We start from the raw sequence: 12,614 nt of genomic DNA, 5'->3' as shown, positions 1-12,614 counted from the left end.
AATAAAGTTAGTTTCTTTTGACAAGTGGCTCCTGATTGTGCCCAGCCAGACTGCGGCATTTGGTGGCTCGCACGGGGAGCGACTGAGGGTAAGTGAACTGCTCGCCCCTGAGGGCAGGGCAAGAGGATGGGTAGCCATTTTAAGATTCTTCTTTTGTTATTTTGTTTCACTTTTGTTTTAAGTTGCCTGTCCCTGGAGATGTGTAAGATGGAAGAAAAACCGCTCACATCTGAGGAACAGATAGGGAGAAAGGACGGATGGACATTTCAGGAGGCTATTATAATGATTTTGTGTTGTTCCAATTTTGTTTCACTCTGTTTCAGTTTTGTTAGGCGTTATCTTGTTGGGTTGTATTATAGTAGAAATACGGGATCAGAAATTAGTAAAAAACAAACTGAAAGAGTGTTAAGTAAATTGTTAGAGGAAGGAGGCATCTCAGTAAAATCAAGAACAATCAGGGCATACGTTGATACAATACAAAAATGTAGCCCATGGCTTTTTAAGGAGGAGTTGTTAAATATATCACAATGGAACCATCATGGTGAAGATTTAAAAAGAATAGAAAAGAAAAGCCCAGGGACTCTGCCAGTTGGCACATTGCCATTGTGGACGTTCATATCTTGTTTGCTTAGTCCAAAGCCTTCAGTTCAGACAATGGTAGAGGAAGAAGAAGACATAATGATTCAAGTAAAAGAGAAGGTCTCTCAAGTTAGTCAGACAGAGGAAAAGATTCAAGTAAAAGAGAAGGCCTCTCAAGCTAGTCAGACAGAGAAAGAAAGTGTAAAACAGAAAAAGCCATCAGGGGGAAAGTTACAACAGGAGACTGCTACTAACACCTTTCTATCACCAGAGGACGTAAGTGTCCAACTAACAAGGCCACCTCCATATGCTGGGAGGTCCCCAACCCCCGCAGTTGATAGTTGGGATCCTGAGACAAGATCTCAAATATTAACATGCCCTGTATTTGAGGCAGGAGGGCAGCGATTTTACCAAGTTTTAAATTTCAAAACAGTGAAGCAGCTAAAAGAGGCTGTAACAACCTATGGTCCTCAAGCACCCTTCACTGTAAGCATGGTCGAATCCATTAACAACTTGAACATGACGCCAGCAGATTGGGCTAATATGTGTAAAGCTGTGCTAAATGGAGGACAATACCTGTTATGGAAGGTTGCCAATGAGGAATTTTGCAAGGAGACGGCTAGGCGAAATGCAGCAGCTGGTTATCCTCAGAGAAATCTAGATATGTTGTTAGGAAAGGGACCTTATGAGGATCAGCAGCAACAAATTGCATATGATCCTGGTGTATACGCACAAATTGCTGCAGATGCAATTAAGGCATGGAAGACTTTACAAGGACATGGAGGTTTACAAGGTCAATTATCTAAGGTAATACAAGGAGCTAATGAACCTTATGCTGAATTTGTAGATAGGCTTATTCAAACAGCTACCAGAGTTTTTGGGAATACAGAACAAGCAATGCCATTACTAAAACACCTGGCTTATGAGCAAGCGAATCGTTGGTGCAGAGATATCATTAGACCATGGAAACATGAAGATTTAAACACATATATTAAATTATGTAGAGACATTAATGAACAAGAGCAAGTCGTGGCAGCTGCAGTAAAACAGGCTTTAGATGCCAGAGACATTAATGAACAAGGGCAAATTGTGGCAGCTGCAGTAAAACAGGCTTTAGATGCCAGGCCAAGAACATGCTACAATTGTGAACAAACAGGACATTTTAAAAGGAATTGCCCCATTGGAGGAGGGTTTAACAAAACTAGGTATCAAAGGAGTAGAATACCAGGTATTTGCCCACGATGCCGTAGAGGGAGACATTGGGCTAATGAATGCCGTTCTCAAACCACCATAGAGGGTACTCCATTATCAAAAAACGAACAAGGACCAGGTGTTTATCCACGATATCGTGGAGAAAGGCATCGGGCTCCATTGCCAAAAAATGGACAGGGGGGCCCAATGCTCCGGGGCCCAAAACCACAAATATACGGAGCACTGGAGGAACCCAGCAACCCCATCAGGGTAGTGCCCAGGACACATTGTCCATCAGATCCCTCATCAGACAAACCAGAGGGAGCGCAGGGTTGGACATCTGCGCCTCCGCCAGAGCAGTACTAACTCCAGAGATGGGAGTTCAAATCATTCCCACAGGGGTGAAAGGACCTCTTCCCAAAGGAACAGTAGGCTTATTATTGGGACGCAGCTCTTCTACTCTAAAAGGACTTATGATAAGTCCTGGGGTAATTGATCCCGATTATGAAGGTGAAATAAAAATTATAGCCAGTTCTCCAAAGGGTATATCAGTAATTTCACCAGGAGATAGAATAGCACAGTTACTAATAATACCCAGCCTACATGATAAATTTTCCAGTCGTACTGTAGAAAGAGGTTCCAAGGGATTAGGCTCCACAGGTGTAGATTGGGCTATGCTTTCTTTAAATTTAGATTCTCGCCCCATGCTAAAACTAAATATTCAAGGACATGAATTTAATGGGCTACTGGATACAGGTGCAGACCTTAGCATCATCTCTCGTCAAGAATGGCCAAAACATTGGCCATTACAACAAGCCACTCAAACGCTTCGAGGCCTAGGAGTGGCGACTAATCCCCATAGAAGTGCAATGGTATTAGATTGGAAGGATCCTGAAGGATGTGAAGGAACTATACAGCCATATGTATTGGATCATCTTCCCGTAAATTTATGGGGACGAGATGTCCTAGATCAATTAGGTTTGACATTAACAAATAACATCAACCAAAATGCACCCACTATTATGACTAGACAAGGTTTTAGGAAAGGAAAAAGATTAGAAAAACAAGAACAAGGTATAGCAGCACCAATACAAATAGATCAAGGAACAGACAGACATGGGTTGGATTTTCAGAAAGGGCCACTGAGACAATAAAAATTACTTGGAAATCAGAAAGACCAGTATGGGTTCCTCAGTGGCCCCTGACTAAAGAAAAGATACAAGCAGCCCATGACCTGGTCAAACAACAATTAGCAGAAGGACATATACAACCTTCTGTATCTCCCCATAATACTCCCATTTTTGTCATCAAAAAGAAATCTGGTAAATGGAGATTATTGCAAGATTTAAGAGCCATTAATAATGAGATGGTTATTATGGGACCTGCTCAATCAGGGATTCCTCAATTGTCTGCTTTGCCAAAAACCTGGTATGTTTTAGTTATAGATATTAAAGATTGTTTTTTTTCAATTCCAATTCATCCTGAGGATAGTCCACGTTTTGCATTTACTATCCCTGCACTGAATCATGAAGGTCCTGATCAGAGATATGAATGGAAAGTACTCCCTCAAGGGATGGCTAACAGCCCAACTATGTGTCAAATTTATGTTAACAAAGTAATCCAGCCACTTAGAAATCAAAATCCTGAACTACAAATATTTCACTATATGGATGATGTATTATTAGCACACAAAGATAAAAACACATTGCTAGAATGTTATGCCACACTTACAAACTTATTAAAAAATTATAATCTAGAGATAGCAATAGATAAAGTACAATTAAATTTTCCAATTAATTATTTAGGAGTTCTATTATCCTCAACCATGGTCCGTCCACCAAAAATTCAAATACGAGTAGATCAACTCAAATCACTTAATGACTTTCAAAAGTTATTAGGAGACATAAATTGGATAAGGCCTTATTTAGGTATACCAACAGGAGAGTTGGGACCTTTATTTGATATCCTAAAAGGTCCATCAGATCCAAATTCACCCCGAATGTTAACGCCTGAAGCAAGAAAGGCATTAAAAATCATTGAAACATATATGGAAAATATGCATTTGGATAGAATTGATATAAGTTTGCCTTTATTATTTATTGTACTACCAACAAAAAATATTCCTACAGGAGTATTTTGGCAAGAAGGTCCATTATTATGGATACATTTATCTTATTCTCCTAACACTATTCTTACTAGGTATCCTGAGGCTGTAGGACAATTAATACTCAAAGGAATAAAAGCAGCAAAGGGAGTGTTTGGAATTTCTCCCAATAAAATTATTACTCCATATACTATGAATCAAATTGATGAGTTAGCTAATGAGTTAAATACTTGGGCAATAATCATGTGCAAATCTAATGTTTCATTTGATAACCACTTACCATCTAATCCTTTATTGTCTTTTTGGTCATTGCATCCTGTAATTTTTCCAAAAATGACAAGAAAAACACCTATCATGAATGCTCCAAATATATTCACTGATGGGTCAAATAATGGTACAGCAGCAGTAGTTACCCCTGATCAAACTTTTACATTTTTAGTACCCAAACAATCAGCTCAAAAGGTAGAGCTTAATGCAGTTTTACAAGCTTTTGTGATGTTTAAAGATTCTGTATTTAATTTATTTTCTGATAGTCAGTATGTAGTTAATGCTATAGTATCTCTTGAAGATGCTGGTAGGATTTCCCCTTCTTCTACTGTTTTCTCTTTGCTTTCCACTATACAAAGTCTAATCTGGGACAGAAAAGATCCATTCTTTATAGGACATATCAGGGCACATACAGGATTGCCTGGAGCCCTTAGTTTGGGCAATGATTTAGCAGATAAAACTACACATGACATACATATTTTCTCTACACTAGAAGAAGCTATAAATTTTCATAAAAAGTTCCATGTCAATGCTAATACTTTACAAAAGCGTTTTAAAATAACTAAGGAACAAGCTAGACAAATAATAAAACAATGTCAAAATTGTGTGACCTTTTTACCACAAGTTAATCTTGGAGTCAATCCTAGAGGATTGATACCTAACCATATTTGGCAGATGGACGTCACACACTTGCCAGAATTTGGAAAATTAAAATATTTGCATGTTACAGTTGATACTTCTTCTGGATTTTTGATGGGCTCCCTTCATGCCGGAGAAAAAACTAAAGATGTTATAGCTCATTGCTTACAAAATTTTGCCACTGTGGGTGTTCCAAAACAGTTAAAAACAGATAATGCCCCTGGTTATACTTCTACCTCTTTTAAACAATTTTGCTCAACATTTGGCATTACTCATATAACAGGAATCCCATACAATCCACAGGGACAAGGCATAGTTGAAAGAGCTCATCAAACTATTAAAATGTACTTATTAAAGCAAAAAGAAGGAATTGGGAAGGGGTATATATTCCCCAAAGATAAACTTAAAATAACCCTTTTTACTCTAAACTTTTTAAATTTGGATTCATCAGGACTTAGTGCTGCGGAAAGGCATATGTGTCCAAAAAATGTACATAAGCCCAAGGTACTTTGGAAGGATATTCTAACAGGACAATGGAAAGGTCCTGACCCAGTAATTGTCTGGAGTCGGGGGTCTGTTTGTGTGTTTCCACAGGGAGAACAGCAGCCGATTTGGATTCCAGAGAGATTAACCAAGGTCCTGACCCAGTGATTGTCTGGAGTCGGGGGTCTGTTTATGTGTTTCCACAGGGAGAACAGCAGCCGATTTGGATTCCAGAAAGATTAACTAAAGCGATTTCTACAGACCAAAAAGAAGATGATTTGGCTCAAATCCATAACAACTGATATCCAAAACTCCAGTTTGGCTATTCTTACATCTGCAACAGAACCAGGATGCTTTTTTCAATATCTATTTTATTATTGCCCTTTGCCATATCATGAAGTTCTATTTTGTTTTTTGAGCTCATACAGACCTAGGTTAATGTTTTGCTGATCAGTTCTATTTTTTGACTATAGAGTTTTTAAACATTGCAATGGAGATTTCACCTGTAAAAAGTTATAAGGCCTTTACTATAATGTTATGTGTTGTATGTATTATATTATGTGTGCACACTTGTGTTTTGTGTTATATGTTTGAATGTATGTATGTCCATATATCATATATGATGAGCGCTCATGATAAAATGGATCCAAATATTTTTTTTTAATTCACGTGATTTAAATGGTTTAATTTAATTGGGTAAACAGCTGTTAAAGATTGTTTTAATATGTGAACACAAAAGAAGGTTAACAGATCTGTTTGTTTACTTTCACCTTTCCTTTTCATTATATTTAATAATTCTCTTAAAGATAATGTAAATTGTTAAGAAAATTGTTTTCTTTTAGTGCCTTCTGTAATGTTACATAATTTTTTCTTTAGCCATTATTGCCAGAATTCCTATCTTCATCCCAGTGCTGGTGAAGTCAAAGATAAAACCAATCTACAGCTTCTACAATAGCCATCACTGAACTGCTTGCAGAACTTGCCTGGACACATTGTGAGCTCACCTGTATGCATTGTGAACTATCTGTTGGTGCAGCGACTTGTGGTAGTGTTGGGGTATTTTTGCTGATGATGTCATCGGTGGTACAATTTTTCCAAAAGGAGCCGTCAATTGGCTTGGTGTATCTTCCTCCCTTCTGCTTGTCATGATCGTCCAGCTAAAATTTGGGGGCCAACAGAGGTGAGGCAAAGAACCTCACCCCCCCGCTGGTACAAAGACCTCTCCACAGGTGTGGCTGTATACTGGACCGGTAGTCAGTGACGGGTAAGATCCAATTGCAATGGTACCAACCTAAGGACCATATGTACTATTGGACAACCTAAGGCAGGCACGGTCCCTAAGCCACATGCTTGTTGTTTAAACAGAGAGGGGGAGATGTTGAGAGCCACAGCCGAAGGGGCCCCAGCAAACTTCCAGCTGCCAGCAAACTTCCAGCTGCCGGCTGATGATTGGCTCACAGCGGCCCCAGCAACATCTAGCTGATTGGCTCCTCGGCCCCAGCAACATCTAGCTGATTGGCTCCTCTGCGGTGATGCTCATTGGGCTGTTTCCCTGCCCTTTCAGACCACGGAGCTGCTCATTGGGGGACTTTTTTGGCTCCGCCCACATGACCCAGCCAATCGGCCTTAAGAGCAGGAGGATTGTGGGAGGTAGAGAGAAGCTTGTGGGGGAGAGAGAGGCTTGTGGAAAGCCGGTGGTGGCAGTTGAGGCTCTGAGGGTTTTTCCTGAGAGGCGGTTTTGTTTGGCGTGTGCGGTTCTAAAAATAAAGTTAGTTTCTTTTGACAAGTGGCTTCTGATTGTGCCCAGCCAGACTGCGGCAACCTGGGGCTCTTAGGTGTGAGAGGCAGGACCAGCCTCGCCCCTGAGCTCTGTGTCCCTGTTCTTCACGCTGGTTCTTGCCATCCATTATTAACCTCCTCTCTCACTCAGCCCCCAGCCAGTCCAGCTTCACCTCCTGCACGGAAAATGTGCCCAGGTGGACGAAGGTCTGCCCTGGGCATAGGAGCAGGCTCTGAGTCCCCTTCATCCCTGCCATCTGGGGCCTCCAGAGTGAGCAAGTCCCCCAGACCTAATGCAGTGCTCTGTCATAAAGGCAGGGGAGTCTCGAGCAGCTGTATTCGTCTCATCCACCTGAAGCATAAAACCACTCATGGACGTGAAGGTTCATCACAGGCACTTACCACACTGCTTGTCCCAGGCCTTCTGTGGTCCAGGGAAGCAGTTCAGTGTTTGTGGCCTATTGCTGGCACAGAGCCCCTAATGCCCTTGGGAGTTCCTGATGACAAGAACAAAGTTGTCCCTTCTGTTCTAATGAAATGACTCTTGGCCCAGGGCTTCTAACAGCTTCAGGATGGGACTGGTCACCAGGAAGACCAAAGCCTGGAACTTTCAGCCCAGATCCACACCTCCAGGGCTGGGGACAAGAGGGGCTGGATATTGGGTTCAATCCCCAATGGGCAATAATTTCATCAATCATGTCTCTGTGATGAAACCTCCATAAACCCTAAACCACAGGGTTCAGAGACCTCCTGGGCTGGGGAACTCATGGAGATGCAAGGAGAGAGTGTGCTCGGAGGGCATGGTGCTCCCCGGCCCCCAGCCCCTGCCCTGTGCACCTCTTCCTCTGGCTGTTCGTAAGTTCTCTGCTTCACAATAACTTGTAAATGGAAGCAAAGTTGTTCCTGAGCTCTGGGAGCTGTCCTAGGAAATTGTGGAACCCGAGGAGGAGGTCATGGGAATTTATAGCCAGTCCCTCAGAAGTCCTGGTGGCGCAGAACTTGGTGTGTGACATGGAGCCAGTCCTGTGGGGCTCAGCCCCTTTTGCTGATGGGATCCCACGCCACTCTGGGTAGACAGTGTCAGAATGCACGCAATTCGTGGGACACCCAGTGGTGATGGAGGCTTGGGGAAGAGCGCAGGAAACATCAGGACAGTGGTCACCAGAGAGTGGGAGGGTGGGGAGGCAGGGACTGGGCAGAGGCTGGTAACAGGAAAGAGTTACTGCCAGAGAGGAGTGAGTCCTGGTGTTCCATCACACAGGGGGGTCCAGGCAGTGAGACTGTATCGTGTCATTCAAAATAGCCAGGAGAGAGGACTGGAAATGTTCTCAACCAGCAGAATTGATGCATATTGGAGACAGGTGGATGATCTAAGCATCCTGAGGGATAATCACACAATGCACCCAGATGCCAAAGCGTCACACTGCACCGCATGCAGACATATCATTATTATCTGACACTTAACCCAGTGAGTCCCAGCTTCCCAGATGTCAAACACGCATAAAAACTTAAAGAGAGCTGAGTGCCATGGCACACATCTGTAATCCCAGCCACTCAGGAGGCTGAGGTGAGAGGATCTCAAGTTCAAAGCCAGCCTCAGCAACTTAGTGAGGCCCTAAGGAACTCAGTGAGATCTTGTCTTTAAATAATAAAAAGGGCTGGGGATATGGCTCAGTATTTGAGCTCCCCTGGGTTAGATTCGTGGCATTTAAAAAAAAAAAAACCTTAGTATAGCATATAATACACAACATATCTACTAATTATATAATAAAAATGATTGTGTATAATTATAATAATAATACATACGATCTAAATTTTATTTCCAACCTATTTTTAATACACCAGGGCAAAATTTATCGAATTTTTACAAAACTGAAAACTTGTGACTTAATGGGTTAAAAAAAAAAAACATAAAAAGAAAAGACAGCACACATTTAGTTATCAGAAGGGAAAACCTTCTTCACCCTCCTGACCAATCGGAAGTGCAGCCAACTCACCAAGTGGACCCTGAGACACCCGCGAGGTAAGTGATGACATCCAGCAGCCCGTGTCGCCTCAGCTCGCTCAGGACCCCGAGGCAGGCGATGTGGGCACGCAGCCCTCCGCCAGAGCACAGCACAGCGATGACTGGAGCCTGGGCATCAGGAAAGGCCAGTTAGAGGGTCTGCGCCTGGGGACGAGGCTGTCCCTTGGGCAGGGGTAACCTGTGTCTGTTGCCACCACTGTGGAGGTGCAGGTGGGTGTCCTCCTATTTCCGCCCCTGCCCCGCGGGGCTGAGAGGCACCCCAGAACCCTGCACAGGGGCATCGTGGGCCCGGAGCCTCCCTGTCCTCACCTGCTCTGCCTGGATGCACAGTCCGTGTAGAGCCCTCAGCACCTGGTGGCTGCGTTTCTGCACCGCCACCCTCTCTTCTTCCTGGAGCCCAGGGATGATGAAAACCCCAGAGCTGACAGGGAGGAAAAGGAACAAAACACTTGAGAAGCTTCGCCCTGAGAGAAAATGAATAAAACTATCCAGTTTATCCAGCATGACGGCGGCCGGGGGTAGCCACCAGCCACCAGCCGGGAGGTGATGGAGCAAAGGTGCAGAGAGCACATGGAACAGGCAGAACAAAGAACCGCAGCTCTCTCAGGGATGACTCGCTACAATTACAATATTTTGGATCAAATGAGTATAAATTCAATTAGCCCTCAGCATCGGCAGGCTCCACGTCTGCAAATTCCACCAACCTCAGGTCAGACACAGGGGAAACTGAGGATGTATATACGTTTTTCTTGCCATTATTCCCTGAAGATACAAGGTGACAGCATTTACATTGTATCAGACTTTGGAGTCATTGGGGATGATTTACTGTCCACGCGAAGGTGTGCTCAGGTTATGTACCAACACTACACCGTTTTGTATTATGATTACATTATATTATTATTAATTATATTTCATAAACTATATTGGAGCATCCAGGGATTTGGGGGGGTTGATGGTGGTCCTGGAACCAGTCCCTTGTGGATACCAAAGGAATTCTTCAGTAGATTATTAAGATTAATAGCATGGCTAGGCATGGTGATGCACCCCTGAAATCCCAGGGGCTCTGGAGGCTGAGGCAGGCAGATTGCAAGTTCAAAGCCAGTCAGCAAAAGCAAGGCGCTAAGCAACTCAGTGAGACCCTGTCTCTAAAGAAAATACAAAATAGGACTGGGATGTGGGTCGAGTGCCCCAGAGTTCAATTCCTGGTACCAAAGAAAGAAAGAAAGGGCAAGGTGCAGCCACAGTGGAAACAGCTTAGCAGCCCCCAGTGTCGAACAGAATTGCCACATGGTCCAGCAGCTTCATTCCCAGGTGCACAGTGAAAAGACCTGGAAACAGGCGTTCCTGAAAAAAGTGTGTACCCGCGTTCACAGCAGCACTTCCTGTAACAACTGACAGAGGAACACAACCCAAAAGTCTACCAAGTGACAACAACTGAGCATAGTGAGTTCTAGCCACACGTGGAGACATGGCTCAGCCCTGAAGAACCTGTGGCCCAGGTTGGAAACACCACCGCAGGCAAGGGCCAGATCCTGCTTGATCCACCTGTACAGGCAGATCCAGAGACAGGAAGCCGCCCATAGGTGCCAGGGTTGGGATGGAGAGCAATGAGTGACACTCCATGGTACAGACTCAGCTTCAAAAATGGCCAGAGTGAGGTGGAGGCGGTGGTTGGACCACATTGGTATGTTCTCAGTGTCACCAGATGATTCACTTTAAAATGGCTTCAAGGGGCAATTTTATGGCGCCTGTATTTTTGTGCAATAAAAAACTAAGTAGACAAAACAATTAACACCCGCCACCTATTTCCATCTACTTTTTACAGTACAGTTACAAAGCATTAAATTGCATGTGACTCACCTGTTTTCATTGTGTGGGGATGATGTGCAGGGCTGCCCGCAGCTCATCTTGTGTAATGGCCTCTATCTATTTTATTTGAAATGTTTTCCTTGATCGCCGCCGCACGCCCACTTCCCGTTTGGCAACAGGTTGAAGAAGACGGTTTGGGTTCTGGAGGGACCTCTAGCTGGGGGGACGATTCCAGATGAGGGTTCCCTAGAACAGATCAGATCCTGGAGCTGTCCTCCCTGCGTGCTTCGTTGCCTAACCAACATCCCAGTACCCAGCAAAGACCTGGGGTGGGTGGCAGGAGGGAGAGAGGGTAACTCAGTCCTCTGGCAAATTTGCTGAAAGCTCTTTGGAGGAACTGTCATCGGGCTCCCTGGCTTTGGGCCGAGTGTGTTCTTGTCCGTTAATGGCCTGTTCCTCAAACCATCTACAGTAACATGGACATTCCCAGGATGAAGCTAAGCCAGGGGCCAAGGTGTGTCTTGAGCACACCTGTCATTTCTGTAGCCATTGCCCACCTGGAGCGCGGCCCACACACATCCCGGGTCTACTGTCATTGTGCTCCCACATCTGTCCACCATCTACCTGGAGGTACAGGAGACTGTCACTCCCTGGTGAGCAGGGTGGGCGACTTGGTGAGACCACACACCCCAGCATTGCAAAGTCAGCTGGCTGACCCCCCATCAGTCCTGGCCTTGTCCTAATCCTGAAGTCCCTTTTGTGTGAAAGGCCCCTGTGAGGACATCTCATGTCCCTGCATGTCCTGCTAAGATACCAGCTGTGAGAGACCTTGGCAGTGGGTCACCATATGGGTCACTGCCAGCCTCCCTGTGTCCTTTTATCCACTGAACACCCTCCTCCTCCATGGCAGGAACTGGATGAAAAAAAGACAAAATTCTGTGGGTAAAATCAACTGTGTGGAAGGAATTACCAGGGGAGTTGGGGACTAATGGTTGGGGACTAGCAGGGTGACAGGGCTCCCATACGCCATGTAGAATGTTTAAAACTTGGCTTAATATTTTGAAATTCTGTTTAACAGTTGATCTGTTCCTGTGCTAGTGCCTTTTAAGAATGAAATTCTTCGGAGTTTTCCGTCACTTATCTGTAAGCTCGTCCCAGGGGGACCCACCCTTCAGGGTGGGTTTGCTGGCTGGCTTCCATGACATAATCACAAGGGGAAAGTTTAAGTTTTGGCTACTTACAGATTGTGGGGTGCCCAGCAGATCCTGAGCTCAGTAGAGTGAAGCAAGTGCGAAGCAAGGACAAGGGAAATGCCTGAACCCCACATTTAAAGGAGCCAAGAGGAAGCCAGAGCCCAGCCAATCAGGCAGGAGAAAGGCCTTTATCTTTGGCCACCTGCCTGGGTCACTTGGGTGTGGTGTACCCTTGGAAACTGCCTCCAGGCTGACTTGAAAAAGCCCAACCTACAATTAAAATAGATTCTGAAACCACTTGGAACTCTAAGCACTCAGGACAGTGTCGTACTGTAAAACAATTGCTATGTATTTTAACTCTCTTACAGGGCAAACTCCATGTCCCCATCCACAACCCCAATTCCTCTTGTTTTTCAGAATTCTCTCAGATTTTTGCTCATGTTTTGCTGCCAGTAATCTTTTCTTCTCGCAGATTTACTGAGTATCACTGAAAAATAGATATTATTTTTTATTTGTTTCACTGTCCTAGAGATTAAACCCATGG

The 12,614-nt window shown here is 44.2% G+C and overlaps 1 protein-coding gene across 5 annotated transcripts in view; it reads right to left on the bottom strand.

Moving 5' to 3' along the window:
• The window catches only part of Pla2g4c (phospholipase A2 group IVC), a 39,024-nt gene extending 26,410 nt beyond the window's left edge, over positions 1-12,614 (bottom strand). For 2 of the 5 annotated variants that reach the window (XR_007343003.1, XR_007343004.1), the window contains exons 1-4: positions 12,119-12,610; positions 10,929-11,123; positions 9,378-9,489; positions 9,040-9,176 (exon numbers count right to left, since the gene is read on the bottom strand). Coding sequence is in view for 2 of the 5 variants with exons in the window: in XM_048790632.1 (XP_048646589.1) it covers positions 9,040-9,176; positions 9,378-9,489; positions 10,929-10,975 (296 nt within the window). In the remaining 3 variants the exon portion in view is untranslated. Of the gene's footprint in view, positions 1-9,039; positions 9,177-9,377; positions 9,490-10,928; positions 11,124-12,118 lie in introns of all 5 variants that reach the window. The other 3 variants (XM_048790632.1, XM_048790631.1, XM_048790633.1) reach the window with 3 other exon arrangements.

Source organism: Marmota marmota, unplaced genomic scaffold (genome assembly GCF_001458135.2).
Source record: "Marmota marmota marmota unplaced genomic scaffold, marMar, whole genome shotgun sequence".
In the NCBI taxonomy this organism is placed as follows: Eukaryota; Metazoa; Chordata; class Mammalia; order Rodentia; family Sciuridae; genus Marmota; species Marmota marmota.
Note: the sequence above shows the minus strand (reverse complement) of the source record. Positions and strands in the feature narration are given on the sequence as shown.